At 40.5% G+C, this 18,826-nt stretch overlaps 2 protein-coding genes across 5 annotated transcripts in view; one reads left to right on the top strand and one right to left on the bottom strand.

Moving 5' to 3' along the window:
- The window catches only part of IL6ST (interleukin 6 cytokine family signal transducer), a 71,148-nt gene extending 63,044 nt beyond the window's left edge, over positions 1-8,104 (top strand). For both annotated transcript variants that reach the window (XM_053295940.1, XM_053295941.1), the window contains 2 exons: positions 443-524; positions 2,142-8,104. In XM_053295940.1, coding sequence (XP_053151915.1) covers positions 443-524; positions 2,142-2,846 — 787 coding nt within the window. In that variant the 3' untranslated portion in view covers positions 2,847-8,104. The remainder of the gene's footprint in view (positions 1-442; positions 525-2,141) is intronic.
- A 2,059-nt stretch (positions 8,105-10,163) lies between these two features.
- The window catches only part of IL31RA (interleukin 31 receptor A), a 72,032-nt gene continuing 63,369 nt past the window's right edge, over positions 10,164-18,826 (bottom strand). For all 3 annotated transcript variants that reach the window (XM_053303587.1, XM_053303588.1, XM_053303586.1), the window contains 4 exons: positions 16,640-16,780; positions 15,350-15,443; positions 14,998-15,064; positions 10,164-13,099 (listed from right to left, as the gene is read on the bottom strand). In XM_053303587.1, coding sequence (XP_053159562.1) covers positions 12,599-13,099; positions 14,998-15,064; positions 15,350-15,443; positions 16,640-16,780 — 803 coding nt within the window. In that variant the 3' untranslated portion in view covers positions 10,164-12,598. The remainder of the gene's footprint in view (positions 13,100-14,997; positions 15,065-15,349; positions 15,444-16,639; positions 16,781-18,826) is intronic.

The following is an 18,826-nucleotide window of genomic DNA, read 5'->3' as shown; positions in this document are numbered from 1 at the left end:
TGCATATAGAGAGACATTGAGTCTTTGCCCCCTTCCCACTTCACCAGCAGTGGTGCCTTATCTCGCCTCTCCTCCATGGTGCTGGTGCTGTTGAGATGAGCGAGAGACGTGAGCACAGCCCAAGGGAAACCTCTCCTTGCTTCCTTCGTTCAGCCACAGCTGAGGGGGCTGGCAATAGCTTTCCAGATCCACCAGCAGGTCTGGAGAACTTGCAGCCCCTTTTTATCTGCATGGTGTGACCCCAAAACAGGAATTGGATAACAGCTGACATATTGAGCATCAGGACAGTGTAATTGTTGTGTCTGTGTTTGAATCTATCCCCCCCCCCCCCCAAATCTTAAAATGTAATATCAGCATCCTATAAATATGAGAGATGAAGAGACTTCTCGGTAGGTTCACATGATGGCAATGCAATCATTTGTCCTTCTCAATCCTTTACCAGCATCAAGAAGCACATCTGGCCAAATGTGCCTGATCCTTCAAAGAGTGTAATTGCTCAGTGGTCACCACAAACACCATCTAAGGTAAAAACAATTCTGAACTATTTTTCTACCAGTATGAAAGTAGTACAGGAGTATGAGTTCACTCTCAAAAGCACAGTAATGAATGAAGGAGAAAGGGGTCAAACTGGCTAGAAATTCAGTTTTCTCTAGCATGTGAAGTGAGAAGTCTTATTGCAGATAGGGATAGATATCCTGGTCACAAGAAATGAGAGTAAATTATACCTTCACAGATAAATCAGACTTTCTAACCCAGCAGTTCTGGAACTGTATGGCTCCTGATTGATACTGTAGACCTGCATTAATTCAGTTTCATTTTAATAACATTATAGCCACAGAACTGAGTCTCCAGAGCTGCATAGAGATCCTGCAAGTTGCCCAAGAAATTGGCAGCTGTTGTTGCAAGAGGAAAACTTGTGTCCTGTACTACAAGCACAGAATAGAAAGTAATAATTTCATACCTTAAGAGCATTTCAAATCTAACTCCATATCATCTGAATACAAACATTTATATCCTATGTGCTTGTAGAACAAGGAGAAGCAGTTCCATTGCACAAGGGCAAACAGTGATTATTGCTTCTCCCCTTCCCTCTGCGATCCCCCTGTGGGAGGCAGCAAGAAAAGTGGGATCAGTGAAATCGTCCCTCATCTTTACATGAGCAGAACTTCTTCCTTGTGCTATGAACACTTTGGATGGAACCCATAGAGACCTGGCTATGAGTTGTGACTTAGACCAAGAATCTTAAGTTCTGTGCCAGAGTTAATTCTTCCTACATGAGAAGTAATAAAAGACTACTGCTTTAGGGGAATGCTTAAATTCTTTTGACTCACCACTAAAACCAAATTCCACGTGAGGTTTAGACTAAAGGTAAAAGTGAAATAAACACCCAGTGAGCACCTCATTTGGGAATTCAGCACTGTAGGGAGGCAAGAATTGTTAGATGTGCTTATGTTGGTACTTGGTCTCAGTAAACTAAAACGTCAAAGACTTGAATCAAATGTGAAAATATGAGTAACATTGGCATATAATATTTCTCATTTTAAAAAACATCTTAAAATCTAAACGTGTTTAAAGCAACCCTAACTATAAGAGAGAATGAAACATTATATATGTAATATATTAGCGAGCGAGAGAGAGAGAGTGTGTGTAAAATCTTGGCTTTTTGCCCAGGCATTTATTTGATTCTCTGCTGCTGCTCTTTGTACTCTGTATTGCTTTTATGCTTTTGTTTTAAATTTTTAATCAGATTTGTTTAATATTTTTCACTTAATATTTTAATTGTGTCTTTCTTACCATCTTGTTTTTAAATTTTGCTGTAAACCGCCTTGGGATTGTTTTAATGAAAGGCGGTATATAAATTTAACAATAAATAAATAAAAATATGTCTGAGAGGAAAAATTTTTTTCAGATGTTCATAAATAATACACATATGGCAGAAGCTCTGGGGTGAAAACTAAATGTGAGATAGCATGTTTTTTAAAAATCCAGATTTGGGTAGAATAGGGGTAATGCTGAAAGACAGTTGACCCTGCATTAACTCTCTCCACTCAAGAAGTGAGAATTCCCTGAAGTAATGAGTGCTGAGTGCATGGGACATCATAACATAGCCATAACCTTTCCCCCCTTGTGTTTCTTTTTAGCATTTTAATTCCAAAGAGCAGATATATCCAGAAGGGAGCTTTACTGATGTCAGTGTGGTAGAAATAGAAGCTGATGACAAGAAGTCCTTTTCGGAACAGGACTTGAAGCCTTTTGACTTGCTTAAAAAGGAGAAAAATGCCTCTGAGGGACACAGTAGTGGAATAGGAGGGTCCTCCTGCATGTCTTCTCCTCGACAAAGTGTTTCTGATAGTGACGAAGGTGAACCTGCACAAAACACTTCAAGTACTGTACAGTATTCAACTGTAGTGCCCAATGGCTACCGAGACCAAACACCTTCAGTGCAGGTCTTTTCTAGATCCGAGTCTACTCAACCCCTGCTGGACTTGGAAGAGAGGCCAGAAGACCCACAAGTTTTGGGAACTGACAACTCAACACCAAAGCATCACTATTTCAAACAGAATTGTAATCCAGAGGAAACTGCCATGGATGAGTCTCATCTGGAAAGAATAAAGCAGATTTCTCCAATAAACGAGGAAGATGTAGCTGGACTTCAGGCCCCAGAAACTTGTGGCTCTGGGCCAGAGAGGGGGGAACAGGGAGTTGCCTTGGGTGCTTTCTATCCCAGCCCTAAGGGGCCCGCTCTGCGGAATGAAACCATGCGCATAGATACAGTGACAGAAGAAGAGATGCCAAAATGTTATCTACCACAGACTGTAAGGCAGGGTGGTTATATGCCCCAATGAGGAGAGACTGCTTTTCATTTAGGCCTCCAGTAAAACTTGTTAACATCATTGAGTCTGATAAGTTAAACTATTGTGTCTTTTACATTTTTGCTTCGGATGAACTATTCAGAGTCGCTCTTGGGAGAATATCTGTTACAACATGAGTTTGAGAATTTTGGCTGGAAACCTCTGACTGCCTTCTCAGTTTTATTGGAATATTCCTTTAAGCACTACATCTTCATCAGATAAATCTGTTGCCTTTCAGGTTTTGTCCTGTGGTATCTTGGTTCATTTTAATGTAGAATTAAAGACTACCCTCAAAAGCATAACGATGGTGACTGACTGTGAATACCTCCTTACCATTAGATTATGAAGAGATCAGACTATTATATTATGAATGCTCTCTGTTCTTTAAGATAGGGTATTTGTTTTTCAAAAGGCAGTATTTTATCTTGAATAACTGCCCTTAAAAATCATCCAGAGACCAAAACTTCTGCCCCAGTGGCTTAAAGTTAAACCCAAGTATTAGGCATCTCACATATTCCCACATTTTACTGACTAGAAGACTCCGTCCCCCTCCCATTTTTTACACTCTCCCTCCTAGGGGGAGGAGTTGTGGGGGGGAGAAGGTGTGGTAAGGGTATGGAATACTATCTAATTAAAATAATTGTGTCAAAATGCTTAATCGGCACTGGTGCAACTCGCAGTTTTTCATGTCCTGCCTATCTTCTGATCTGAGCCCCATGAACTGAAGTTTAAAATGTTTTGACTTTAAAAGGTTTTTAATTATCTGTCCTTTTGATATTTAAATTCATATATGGACACATCTTTTGTTTTTACTTTTCACCAGCTTAGGCGCCAGTGAAGTAAACATATTTAGATGAATATTGTATAATACAGTTATAGGCAAACATAGATTCAGGGGGAAAGCCTGCTTCTCTGCCACCATTACCTGACATTATGGATGCCTAGGGAAAGCCCTCAAGAAAACCACAGAGCTGTGGAGGTTCCTGAAGGACTATGAAGAACCAGAAAGCCTTAACATCTTGTATGGTGTATGTGTCCAACCTCATTAAAATATCCCTTGAAAGCTCATTTTATGTTTATCACGGAATCATCCAGGTCACTTGGCTTCCTTCCTATAAATTGACTGAATCCATCTGTTTCACTTTATACAATGCATTAATAAGCAGATTCTGAAGTTCAGAAACACTACAACTGTTCAAAGAGAAATAAAGGGTAATTTGATTCTACAGCAGCTTTAATGATGTGTGATTTGTAGCTTGAAAGTATAGTCGTTATTGCTTCCTGAGCCTGTTGCCCAATTATCATTGGTGGCTGTGTAGAACCCTGGTTGGTCAGTCATGCTGTCATGTCAGAGGGGATACCTGTATACCCTTTGAACATCTTCAGAGGCTTTCATCTACCAAACTATTTCAGTTGCTGCTGTGTCCTTTTGCTCATAGAGAATGGTGACTTCTGTCATAACCTTGTTAAATTTCTTTCATATTGTGATTTACTTACTATCCAGCTGCTACTGAGGCTCCTTAATCCTACTTGCATGTGTCATAGTAATGTTTCATACAGTGTTCTAGATGTGTAATGATTGCTGAGCTTGCCATTTAGTATGTAATGCATTTGTGAGCTTGTCTTCTCAAAGCAACCCTTCAAATTTGCCTTTTCCTCTCAGGGGTCTTTTTGACTATTCATAGTTAAGGACATAAAAATCTAATTGCTAAGAATTTTGCCAGGGTCTATGCAGGACAATTGCTAAGAACTTGTCCTGCATAGACCCTGGCAAAATTAAGTTCTCATTTGCAGGACTGGGATGAATTGCACCCATAGTGTACAGGGGAAGGCTCGCTATGTAAAAGACCAGGCTATTTCCTTTTGGGGGGAATTATCTTGGTATATTATAAAACTTCCTATTTTCTTCACTTTTTAACCTGACTATTTACCACAGTGAAAAGCCTCAAGCCTTGCTTCCAAGAAGTAAACATTTCCCCAGATAAATTTAGTATCACGAGTATCAGTATCCAATATAATGCTATAATCATCTGTCACATCAAGATAATGAGCCCTTTCTCACGAGCAATGAGAAAGGGCAAGAGAAGAGGGTTAGCCGGGAAGAAGCCCTAAAGAGCTTACCTCCCCGTAGACAAGCAATGGTGTCCTCTTTGACGGGTGGATCGCCCGCTCAGACAACTACCGGCTACTGCCAGTAACTCGGAGGGCCAGGGTGCTGGGATGTATCACCCTGGCCCCCCGGAGTTCCAATAATGCACTGTGCAAGTGCATTATGGGGAGCCTTCCTCCTATCCCTGAGATCTCAGTCTGCCAGCTGTGGCTGCAAGCAGCCACACCTGGCAGATGATCACGGAAATGGGGTTAGGAGAGCGCTCACTCTCCTAACCTCATTTTGGAAGGTGGCTGCTTAGGCGGGTTTGGTGCTGAGGCGCCACCTAGATGGGGCCCGATCCCGGCACTGCACACATGCAGGCAAAACTGGACTGGGCTCCTTTAGCCCAGTTTTGCCTGCACATGTGAATAGCTTCAACCTTTGTGGTACTGTCCAAAGCCCTTCTTACACAGATCTGGCCAGAGTTTTTCTCAAGCACTTCTAATTCAGGAAATGTAGAAAATATTAGCACACATGATTTGCTTTAAAAATCAAACTTTACTTTCCAAATTACTTTGAAGCAAACTAAAGCTAACCAACATCTATTTTCTGTTTTATTTAAACAAATCTGCAGTGGCGAGTTTCATTCAGGTGCATTGGCTGAAAGTTCTTGTTCAGCCTTTTCGAACTGATTTATCTGTGTGACTAGACTACATCTTCCTATCTGTAGCCGTCTTATTCAGACATTGAACACGCATAAAATGAGTGGGCAGTCTACAAAGGTAAGGATGTGTACACAGATACAGATACAGTTCTTCACAGATTATGTTGAACTCAAGAACAGTAGTACACTTCCTATCTGTACCTTGCATTTGAGGGGCCTGTACCCAGTTTCAAAATGAACACAGGTACAGTCATTCCCACAAAAAATACGTGCCTTCATTCAGATGCCTATACACTCATACAATGCAATGTCTGAATAGGGCTCATGTGTAATTCAAAACTTAGAATTCTCATGTGCTCCTTGCCTGGGAACCTAAGTATCCAGTTCCCTCTTAAAGAGTCTCTATGCAATATGAGGCAGAACGTTAATTCTGTCTTGGCACTTCTTTGTGCCATACTTAGAATTTAAGGGGGAGGGTCAATTCAAAATCTGAAGCGGCAATCCTAGGCACGCTTCTTAGGGGAAATGTCCCATTGAAATCTGGGACTTCAGAGTAAACCTGCACAGGATAGTGCTGTGGCATTATTGTTGTGCTTACATAGCAAAGTTTATTTTAAATTATAACTTCTATAAAAGCCAGAGATGTAAACTAGTAGGTTCCTCACATACTAGAAAGTTAGCCAAAGGGCCAATCAATGATGACCAAAAAATGGGTAAGTACCTACTAGTGGGCTGCAGGAATCCTGTGGGTCGGTTGCCAGACAAAAGGTTTGGAAACAATCATGCAGTAAATTAGAAATGGCAGACTAATCTCAAATGAGTTGCTGTGAGTTTGTCCCTCACTAAAACCTGTAAGGCCTTTCTAAAATTGTTGGTTCAATTGCACATTTTGTGTTTAACCTAATCTTGCTAACATTCTGTACTTGTAAGGTAGCTCTCAGGTTTTTTCCCTATTTGTCACATTAAGTTAAGGAAAACAGTAGATTGTGGAAGTTTCTCTTTAAATTATGGCACTTCTCTTTGCTGTTAGTTTGCATTTCTAATCTCGAGACATAGGCTAAATTTCCCACTTGACTATATGAAATGCTGATTCGTGACACCAAAACAATCTTGAACAGTGCTTGTGTCTTCCATTGGCTGCTTCATATCATATCACTGTATCCAAAGAGTATGTTGCCAGTTATACTGCACAGTGGCCAACATTTTGTGCAGTCTAACCTTGGTGGTAGAAAGCTGCTACATATCTCTTTAAAACAGTATGTGGGTACTTGCTCACACATTATTTTTAGGAGAACTCCAACAGCTCTGGGGATGCCTTCTGTGCTCATAACAGCCCTGGCAGTTTCCTAAAACTGAGGTTAGACTGCAGAGAATGTTGACCACTGTTTTTGTGACTGACGTTTTCCTCTTCTTCATATACTTCTGTGTAGGCAGCGCCCCCACCTTTATAGATATCCATCCAGCCCAATTAAAAGTCATATACTTTGTTACTTTATCACTTCAAAACTATGCATCTATCACTAAGCAAAATGCTTAAGCCTTATTCAGGGTTTGATTGCACGTCTGCTTGCTTCAGCCATTCATAGCTACTCACTACAGGCACTATCTTTGTATCTGAGTAGCTAGTGCTGCTAAATTAGAACCTCTCTGTCTTTGCAGGTGGTGTGCAGTATTCTGTGCCAAATAGGCTGCAATATTATAGGGTATTGCTTGCTTCTCCCCAAACTACCTCTTTATTGAGAGGTTACTTCAGTGCCACTAGAATTGTTCCATACCTGAGATTTGTTTTAATAGATAAATGTCTAGTGCTAAGAGCATGAAAACAGGTTCTCCCTACCAGTGGTCCAAACAGCGATCCCAGCCCCCAAGGAAACAGTTACTTTGAAAAGTAAGATTTGGCCAAGGGTCTGGCCTAGGAGACACCTTCCACTTCCTCCCTAGTTATTGTGGATTTTATCTCCTTTTTGCCAGCCAGAATATGCAAAGTCAAGTCAGGGAAGCACAAAGGAGGCCCATTACAGGTCTTTCTGTATTTGTCTCAACACAATTTGTGTTGTGTTACAATTTAGTGATCTCCCTCCATCCTCCCCCTCTCAGCAACAAAAGCACGCTGCTATGGAAACACAGCTTTCAGTGATGCCTGGCTAATTCCCAGATAGTTTTTCCTGGAAAGTGGCTGTAGGTCAGATGATAGTCAGTTTGGCCAAGCACTACCGTGCAGCCAACTGGGAGTGTAGACAAACCCGTGGCTTTTCTTGTATAGAGATGCTAGATACCTGTAATCTCTGTAAAGGTGCATGTTTACACCAGTATATAAATTCAATAAACAAATAAATAAATGTTATGGACACGTTTTGAAAACTATACTGCTGACATTTGTATTTGTAACGTTTCAATGTCTTCCTTTACCTTACCAAACAATGTACATGTATGTTGCTTTTATAGCTACTCTACAAATGATGAAAGAACCCATTAAAAGAAACTATCTTTATTTTATCAGTATTTGCCAGCTTTGTCTTCAGGCTAAGTGTATGTAATGGCAGTAAAGACGAATTAGTACCCTATAACTGGTCTCCCTACCCTCTTCTTATTTTTACAAGACGCATGTATTAGCACAATAATCACTGGAACACATTACTCTATTTACCTAAATTCAAGACTAGTTTCCCCCCCCCATTCTTTGATGTTAGAAACTCAGGGGTGGGGGCGTTATCTTAACTTCAGAGACATCTTCTAGTCGTGTAAATATGGCACTTACTGTGCCACATGAGATGTTGCAGGCTGCCTTGAAAAACTATTTCAGAAGCCCTATTCTGACATTATGTCATGCTTGTGTTCAGGTGTCTGTACACAAGTACACTTTTGTGTGAATGACTATACATGCATTCTTTTAAAAAGTGTGAACCGGAGTACAGGCCCCCACACATGGAAGGAACAGAACGGAAGCGTACTCCTGTGCATGCATTCAACCTCCACCTGTTAGTTGTACATACATTCAGATCTGTACATGCATACACTAAACACAGATTATATGTGTTGAACATAATGTCAGAATAGAGCTACAGGGGTTCTAGCCATCACTCTGTGCCTGTGGAAGCATGGTAGCCTTTGCTGCACCAATTTTCTCTCCGCAACAAGATACGGGTAGCAACATCTGGCTCAACAAGGGTGAAAGGACACAGCAAGATTCTCTAATATGGTCCACATCGGAGTGAACAGACACACAAACCCAGAAAGCAGTTCTGTCTGAGCCCCAGGTAAAGCAGGGGTGGGGAGACAATAGATAAATGGCCTATTGCTCTGGAAGCTGACCAAGAAATATGACCCTTTGAAGACCTATGAGTGAAATGTATCTCCACTTTTGAGCCAGAGAGCAAGTGGGAATTTGGCCAGTTTGGGAAACACCAGCTCACATTAAAATATCCCAATGTACTTTCAGTATTGGTCAGAGGACAGTGGCTTTAGTGGAAAGCAGAGAACTTGGGCTTGTCATTCAATGGCATGGCATCTGCTTTGCATGCAGAAGGTCTCAGTTTTTCACACATGGCTTTTAAAGCCCTTTAACTCCCATCTCCCCCAGAATCGAGGGGTTACATTCACCTATCGGCCAGATTTACCTTGGTCCCTGTGAGTTATCAGGAAGCAGTTCACACACAATTTGGAATTTTCACAGCGCAAATTGTGTGTAGTCTGATTTATATCTGGGATTTTAAAAATCCACTATTTGTGTCAGCTTTTGGGGACAACTTTTGGTTGTGGCCGCTCATCTTTGGAACATCCTCCCAGAACAGCCTCATCACACTCCCTCTCAAAATTTAAAATCCATCTTTTGCGAGAGTCAGTTTAATGTTTTATTTGCAGGTTATATCTGGTGGGTTTAACGTTTTAACTTTCCAACTTTAAAAAAATTAAGTAAACGGCTAAAACCAAATTTAAACATGAAACCAAGTTTAGATTTGGTTTACTTAATTTTTATTAATGTTATATTGTATTATATGGTTTTATCAAATTTTTACTAATTTTGCGAGCCTCCCTGGCAGTATTGCACTGGAGGGATGGGGTATAAATATTTTAAATAAATAAATGTGACCTCGGCCTGGAGCAATTCTAGAAAAATAATAAAGTCAACAGAAAAAGTAGAGTAAACAATTGATGATTTAGTAGCAAGGATGGAGCTGAAGGGTGAGCAGGATGCTCAGGCAAAGTGAGATCAATTAATAAAATGGGGGATTTTCCCACAACCATTAATGTCTTGGTCCAGTCACATTATTCTCAGAAGTGTTCTATTCATAAAACAAAATATTTATTGTATACGCAAAGGGCACTAGCTATATTTACTTTCCTTTAATGAGTCAGTTCCATGTCCTATTCCTTTCCCGAAAAAATAGTTCACTCAGTCTAGAATTTTAGCAAACTGTTTAATGCTTTAATAGTTTTCTTTAGAGTAGTTCAGGTTGGAATAATGTATTAATTGCCAACAGTCACTACTTGACTTACTAATTTTCTGGACAACTGTCTGGAAATTTGCAAATGTAAACAGCATATTTATTTAAAATAAAATAAAATATTTTATTTTATTTATTGTTAAATCTATATACTGCCTTTCATTAAAACAATCCCTCCAAGGTAGTTTACAGCAAAATTTAAAAACAAGATTGGAAAAAAGACACAATTAAAATATTAAGCTAAAAATATAAAACAAATCTGATTAAAAATTTAAAACACAAGCATAAAAGCAATACAGAGTACAAAGAGCAGCAGCAGAGACAATCATATAAAAGCCTGGGTAAAAAGCCACGATTTAACATGCTTTCTAAAAGCTGTTCTAAAAGGATATCAGTAGAGTGTATGTATATTTTAATATGCAAAGTGTTTTACAGTCTTCACGGTTTGGCCTCATAACAAATCTGTGAGTTCACTTATTCCTGTTTGATAAATGGGGACTTGAGTTAGTGCTAGTGGATCTGTGGCTGAACTGGCACTTGAAGTCTCAGATCTAAAGATTTGTCCACTGGAACAAACTTTATTCTATAGAACTGTATTAAGCTTTTTGGCATATACAATTTATTACATATACAATTCACCACATATACAATTTTCTGGATGAAAACATTTGCTGTGGCTGCTAAGTCTTAACAATTTCGAGAACATTTCACTAAAGGGCTGCAAGAACGCTAGTTGTTCAACTCCTCCATTTTCTTTCTAGAAGCTACTGTATTTACCTGAATCGAAGATGACTCTGAATTTAAGACGGCCCCCTTAAAAAGCAGGTTAAATACAGGTTATACCTGCATTTACTCAAAAGGAATTTAAGACGACCTCCCGATTTCTAATATCAAAAAACTTGGGGGAGGGCACTAATCTTGGATTCGGGTAAACACAGTAATTGAGGGAGATGGTGAAATGCATGCATATATCACTAGTGTTGTATTTGTAAGGCATATAAACACTGCTATTGTTACTGTTGCAATCCAAGAAGAACACATGGATCTTTTGAGCTGGACAAGGCTGCATGTGGGAGGAAAGGTGCCTGTTTTCTTGCAGAATACTTGCAGCCTGTACACCTGGTGCCACCAGCTTGACCAGCTGCCACCTTGTGCAAAGTTTCAAAAAGATGGTTAAGGTTTGACATTGTCAATTGCTTCCTTTGGGAGGGTGGCGAAATGAATCCAAGCACATCCTCATCAGGACCTGTTTGGGCAGATTTGGGGGTAAGACCAAAAAGTAAACTTTAAAAGTATTCTTCGTCTTTGTAAAGTTCATTGATGATTATTACAAGTGTTTGGTTTCACCAGTTCAATCACTAGTAGCTTATTTGGTGGCTGTATCAGACACACCTACTACTGTACCAACACTGCAGCAGGCACTGTATAAAAAGACAGACATGTAGAAGGTGTTGAGAATAGTTGTGAGAAGTGATCAGCTGTATCGCTCAACATTTATCTCAAAGCCTGAAGCCAAGTGTGATTAACTCCCAGAGGGGCAAATGAGCTAGTAGCAGAATAACCTACATTTACTTGGCTTGTAGAGTCAGGACTGGTTCAAATCTCCTTCGCTGAGGCAGGAAAGCTCTCATGTATGTACTGTACCCCCTTAGTTTTCATATTGTATGCATTTGTTTGAAAGCACCCCTCAAAATTCTGAAAAATGGAATGGACACGGAGCATGGTTAGTTTTTCAGTTCTTTCCTCCTTGTTGCTTAAGAAATCTTGAATTTTTCCTACTTTCAAGTCTTTGGCTACTTTGGGAATATTTTCTGCCTTTTAATGCCATGAAAAAGTCACATATGCTTTAACTTTCCATGTCGCCTGCTCCATATCATACTTTAGATCCATGCTTACCGGACTCGATATGCAGAGAAATATTAAGTTTTTTCTTTTAATAAGGCATTCTTGCAGCCTGGAACAGTCAGGTGGTGGCAGCATAATTTATTTTTTATTTTATTTATTGTTCAATTTCAATACTGCCTTTCATATGACGGTATAGTCTGTCATCATGAAATTTTTAATCATTTAGGGATCAGATAAACAAGTGGGGTACAGGGCAGAACATTCAGAATAACTGTGTGCCCCCAGCCCATGACAGTCCCCTCTTTTGTTCTGCATTTTGAATCTTCACAATCCACTTTGTTCCACCTTCGGCTGGTCATTGCTCTTAGTTTGAGAGAGAGGTCTGCATCAACTCCAGCTCCGATCATTCAACTCTTGTGTAGATAATTTGGAACATAATGCCCTTGTACAGTAGTGCAAATTACTTTTTCTTTTTTGCTAATGATTAGCAAACGTTATCAGAAAATGCATTAAATAGTTGCATTTAAATAGTTGCATTCAACAATAGTTGAAAGGATGTGCAGTTTTAAAAATCAACTTCAGTGGTCACAGCTTTTGAATGAAGAAGCAGTAACGCTCTCTAGGCTGAGGCAGTTGGTCAACAAGAGTAGAATGCTTCTTGAAATCATTCTGAACAAGGATATTTTAATTATTCTACCATTCATGAATGCTTTGAGAGCTTTTCAAATATATCCACTGCCACATAAGGTTGTCCAAATTGCTTTGGCCACCCAGGGGCAAGATCAGCCTGGGTTTTTGTTTCTTGGTCTGACGAGTTCTCACAAGCAAGGAATGCCCTTGTGGGGACCAGGCTTTTCAAATATGGGTTGCATATAGTTTTCCCTTCCAAACTTGTCTGAACTTGAAGTTCCTCATTGTCATGATCTTCAGAGCACACTTTTGCACAAATTGGTTGATTTCTCAAATCTTGCTCTACATAGGATGATGTCTGTGCAACAGGCATGCTGTCTTCATGGTCTGTACTGAACATCATCTCATGCCTCTCAGGCATCTCTCTTGCAGTATCGTTTGCCTCTTTGAAGCAATTTTCAGAATTTGATAACAGAACTTCCTTCTCACAATGAGCATCTGTTTCCAAAACACTGATGCGGTCAGGAGGTACTATGTCAGTCTCCGCTGGTGGTTCTCTCAAAAACATTTTCTGTTGAGGGACAAGAAGGAAACAGTCATGTGTCTCATATGCAGGAATAAAGCAAAGTTCTCTTGGTTCTTCACAAATGACAAGTTAAACTGAATCTTTGCTTTGTTTCATTTGAACAAGTTTCTACCATTCTATATACATGTGAAAGGAAAATATTTCTAATTATTCCTTATCAGTGAACCTGCAAATAAAAGCACTTTTCACACTTTCTTTGTACTGCAGTATACTCTCAGCATGATAAGTGAAGACTCTATTGGCTGGTGATAAATATGCAAAACAACAAAAAATATTACGCAAATCAAACTCCACAATCTCTTTCATATAGTGGCACACATACTGTGCAGTGCCCTGCTGATGGGGAAAGTGAGATGCACATGCTAGCTTTGTGCAATTCCAAACCACATCCTTACTGCTACCAAACTTACAGAGCCTCTGTGCCGTCGAGTCAGTGTTGACTCCTGGCGACCACAGAGCCATGGGGGGTTGTCTTTGGTAGAATGCATTGCCACCTCCCATGCAGTATGAGATGATGCCTTTCAGCATCTTCCTATATTGCTGCTACCCAATATAGGCGTTTCCCATAGTCTGCGAAACATACCAGCGGAGATTCGAACTGCCAACCTCTGGCTTGCTAGCCAAGTCATTTCCCCACTGCGCCATTAGGTGGCGTCACCAACTGTGGTGATATTATTATTCCCAATATTGCAGTGAGTATTGTGGTAATACAATTCTTAGGAGTCACAGAGGCTCTGCAAGCTCGGTAGCAGCAGTTTGGAATCACACGGAGCCAGTGCATGTGCCCCACTCTTCCATCGGCAGGGCCCTGTGCAATATGTAAGCTATTAGCCCTTTTCAGGAATTCCAGAATTAGGTATGCTGGACTGGGGTAGAGAGGGAACAGAAGTACACCGGCAACACACCTGCTCCATACACCTGCTCTCTTGGGGTCTAGCATTTGTCTGAGGAGGGCAGTACTTGGACCCAGAAACCCGCATAATTTAGAATAGGGGCTCCCATCCTGTGGTACTCCACTATTTACTGAGTTGTAGTTCAGCAACATCTGGAGTACCGCAGGTTGGGAACCCCTAATATAGAACTCTGGGCATTCAAAATTGACTCCTTCAGACAGGGAACGAACTGAGATGTGTGGGGCTAGCCCCACACTCCCATCGCCCCCTCTACCTGGGTTCAAGAGTACTCAGTTTTGGAACAAGGGCTGTACAATAGGGTTGTACGTATTCTAAGAGAACTGAGTTTTTAACTGATTTGAAAAGAGTTTATAAATTGCTTTGTATGGTATTTTGTTTTTTCCCTTTTGGTCTGTTATGCTTTCATGTGCGATGTGTTTTTAATTTCATGATTCAATGCTGTGTTGTGAGCCACCCAGAGAAGAGTTTGTTATGGGGCAGCTAACAATAAAGCTTATATTATTATTATTTATTCTAAGAGACATAGATCCTGTCAGATGGTCAACAGCCTCTCAATATATTTAGTCTACTGTTAGCCTAAAGCCACCATGGCCTATCCAGAAAAAAAGGCAACAACAACACCTAGCATTTTTATAATGCATTAAGCATTCAAAGCCTTTCACATGTATAACCATTAAACACACTCGTAAGGCAGGAAGCATTATCCCCCCTATTTGAGATAGGTTCACAGCCCATTATGAACTGGGTTCATAGCTCACTATTTCTACACTCTCAAAGGTGCCTTGAGACCACAGAGTCTCAAGAGACTGTGAGTGAGCTTCCTGCCATGCCGAGGTCTCATAGATATGGCTCACAGTCAGGCTCCATATCTGTATTATTATCATGGAAAATCTTAGGCTATCGCAACCAATCTAAAACTATTTTAAAACATAAAATTTCTCACAGATTTTTGCAGCAAACAATAATTACCTCAGACAAGTCAGAACAACCCGATAGTGTAGGATGTGGTATTTTAGGCCAGCAAAGTCTTTTTAACCTGCCAGAAACAAAACAAAAAACATTCAGCCCTCTAGGACAAGTATTTGTTGACATTTCAATAAGTCAAATGAAACCCTCTCTCTTTAGGACAATTTTTAATAATTTCATTCAGTCATAAGAATTCTCAGTTCTGCAAAGAGCTCTGTCTTTCCTTTGGTTCATTCTTTGGGTGCATAGCAGTATAAGAATTTAGCAAGCAAGGATCTTTTATTTTACATCTTTCATAAGAAAAGATGCCTTATTTTCACCCATGTAAAATAATTTATGTAAAACATTTACTCACGCATGTCTTTTCAGAGCCCACAGTAACCCCATAATTAATAGAAACAGTATGAACAATCCAATGACCGTGTTCATAAGAACCATGTCTATTGTACCTGCAGAAGAGAGGAGAAGATATAATATCAAAATGTCAACATACCTCACTGACATAAGGGGCCCCAATTCTAATATGAATAAATCCAACTGCAATCAGTGAGACTAATTCAATAATAAGTTTCAAATATGTTAGTCTTTAAGATGCTTTAACATGTTGTTGTTACTGCATCTATGAGCTAAAATAACAAGTCAATTTGCATAGTTTTTCCTACAATTGAAAATTCTTGAGCTAAACCAAGAATGAAACCAGTGAAAGCTGCGTGAAATGTGAAATGTTTTGTGCACCTTTATGCTGTGCTTTATGAAGTGCTGCCTCCCTCATTTTGTGTTTCTAACACTCCAGAAGTGCAAATGTAGAAAAAAAAACTCAGTGTCATGTGGAATATTTTCCTATTCCTTGGAGACTGGGCACCATATACTGCAGCACGAGACTGTCCTGTACTATCTCAGATGATTGCTTGATAAATAAATTAATAAGAAATTGTCAATTCAAAAATATTTTTAAATGAAATGGCTACTGGATGGCTCAGGATTATGAATAAGAAATTTCTACACCACCTTTCCACAAAAAAGTTCACAACATAGTTTACGTAACTAAATGCTCATCACAGAAGTGCAGACACTAGATTCTATCACTTATCGGTCAGAGTGCTCAATAAGAATGAACAAGGGATGTAAGAACACATTAGGATGTGGAAGATGCAACTTCAAGTTCTATCAGATGACTTGCTTGCATTTGCTCTCTTCATTTTTCCTATGCATATACAGAATTACATCAATGGCTATCGGTAAAGGAACAATTGGGGAGACTGATATCAGGGCCCTGGAAATTCACATATAAATCACCAAAAAAGAGCTCTCTGCTTGGTGCTCTGCCCATTCAGTTGCATTCAGGCCTGGCTCTGCCAAGCTGGGAATAAATTAAAAGCATTGTTATGTTGCAAAAGCATTGTTTTTCTATAAAAACATTGTTATGTTGTAAAAGCATTGTTATATGTAAAATATTAAAAAAGTAAACTCTTTGGAAATATAGCATACATCAACTATAAATCTATTTTCATCGTCAGAGTTAAGATACTATGGATTTCACTGTGTTCCAGCACTGTGAAAGAGATTTAGACAGCATTTCCTGAAGCTCAATTCAACGTACTTTTAAAATGGCCCATAAACAGAAAGGATATTTGTACTAACTTACTAAACATATGAGTGTTGAAAGTGATACTGGTTCCATTTTTCCCACCAGCAGAGGTGCTTGCCATAACGTGAACTGTGTACATGGTGTTGGATTGCAAAGACTTAAGTTGGTATTGTAGAACACTGGCATTCACAGTTTCTCCTAACAAGATACAAATTTCACTTATATGTTAATACAATCTAGTGCAGAACTTATGCCATTCCTTTAAGCCTGAAAGGTCCCCAATTGCCTCACAAAAACCCCCAAAGCAGAAATTCATGTTAGCTGCAAAAACTCCTGCTTAACTGCAGAAAGGAGTAGTGCTGCAAATGACAGAGTGTGTGTGTGTGGGGGGGGGAGTTGCTTACCTGTAACAAATTACCTTTAGGTGATCTGGGAATCATTCACAACTGGCCTACCACCTCTCCTACCACCTTGGGGAGCAATGCCAACCACTCACAGAACCTCACCTTATTACACTGCAATGCCAGGCTGGTTCAAAACAAATCTGATGTAGTCCTTGACTTGATTATGGATGAAAGAGATGACCTGGCATGACCTGGTATGTATCACAGAGACATGGTCAGGAGGGACTAGTGGTCTGGTTTGGTCCCAGCTTCTCCCAGAGGGTTACTCCATGGTGGAGCAGGTGAGAGGATGTGGGCAGGGAGGTGGGGTGGCTGTGATCGATAAGAACACCATCTCCCTTACCAGGATCCCTGTCAGGGATTTGGCCTATATTGAATGTGTGTACCTAAGTCTAGGGACCAGGGTTAGATGAGGACTTCTGGTGGTGTACCGATCACCCTGCTGCCCAGTGGAGTCCGGAAACCTATTGGCAGCCAGTGTAGTTCTATTAGCAAAGGAGTAATGTAGTCTCTCCGAGATAACCCAGAGACCAACCTGGCCGCCGCATTCTGTATCAACTGGAGTTTCCGGACTACGCACCAAGGCAGCCCCACATAGAGTGCATTGCAGAAGTCAAGTCTGGAGGTTACCAGCATATATACCACTGTTTTGAGGTCATTCGTCTCAAGAAACGGATGCAGCTGGCGTATAAGCCGAAGCTGACAGAAAGCCCCTCTGGCCACCGCCTCAACCTGAGATACCAGGGAAAGGTGTGGATCCAGAAGTACTCCCAGACTGCGTACCTGTTTCTTTTGGGGAAGTGTGACCCAAAAGATTTGATCCAATAGGATTCCAAGGAGCTTTGGAAGGATTCAGTGTTGGCTCTGCTAGTGATTCAGTTGATGCTCTGGTGCAAACATGGAATAATGAACTCACTAGAGCAGTAGGCACATTCGCTCCTAAACGCCCTCTCCAATTTGCTTTAAAGAGATCTCCATGGTATTTGAATGAACTACAGGAGCTGACGCAGCAAGTAGACGATTAGAGCAGGGTTTCTCAATGTTTTTGGAGTCATGAACCAGTATATTATTCACTGGCAGTTTCCTGGACGAGCAATTAGTTAGGGGTTCTCCCCCCTCACCCCCAACCCCACCCCAAGGCACCCCCACCCACCCCCCAAAAAAATTTCAGGCAGCACTCCTGAGCTCATTTCCAGGCAGCCGTCGCTGCTGGATAATGTTCATTTCGAGGAAGTGAAATGAACATGAACAAGCTGGTGGCCATCACCACATCCCATGGCAAGGAATTCCATATATTAATTATGTGCTGTGTGAAAAAGTACTTCTGCTTGTCGGTCCTAAATATCCCAACCTTAAGTTTCATGGGGTGACCCCTGGTTCCAGTGTTGTGAGAGAGGGAGAAAAATTTCTCACTGTCTGTCCTCTCCACTCCATGCATAATTTTATACACTTCGATCATGTCTCCCCTTAGTTGCCTCTTTACCAAACTAAAGAGCCTTCGATGCTGTAGCCTAAGCTCATAAGGAAGGTGTTCCAGGCCCCTGATCATTTTGGTTGCCCTCTTCTGTACCTTTTCCAGTTCTACAATATCCTTCTTAAAATACCATGACCAAAGCTGTACACAGTACTCCAGATGTGGCCGCATCATAGATTTGTATAAGGGCATTATAATATTAGCATTTTTATTTTCAGTCCCCCTCCTGATGATTCCTAGCATGGAATTAGCTTTTTTCACAGCTGCTGTGCACTGAGACAACACTTTCAATGAGCTGTCCACCACAACCCCAAGATCTCTCTCCTGGTCAGTCACCGACAGGTCAGATCCCATCAGCATATATGT

The sequence above is a fragment of the Hemicordylus capensis genome, chromosome 2 (genome assembly GCF_027244095.1).
Source record: "Hemicordylus capensis ecotype Gifberg chromosome 2, rHemCap1.1.pri, whole genome shotgun sequence".
Lineage (NCBI taxonomy): Eukaryota > Metazoa > Chordata > Lepidosauria > Squamata > Cordylidae > Hemicordylus > Hemicordylus capensis.
This window is presented reverse-complemented; position numbering and strand designations above follow the sequence as displayed.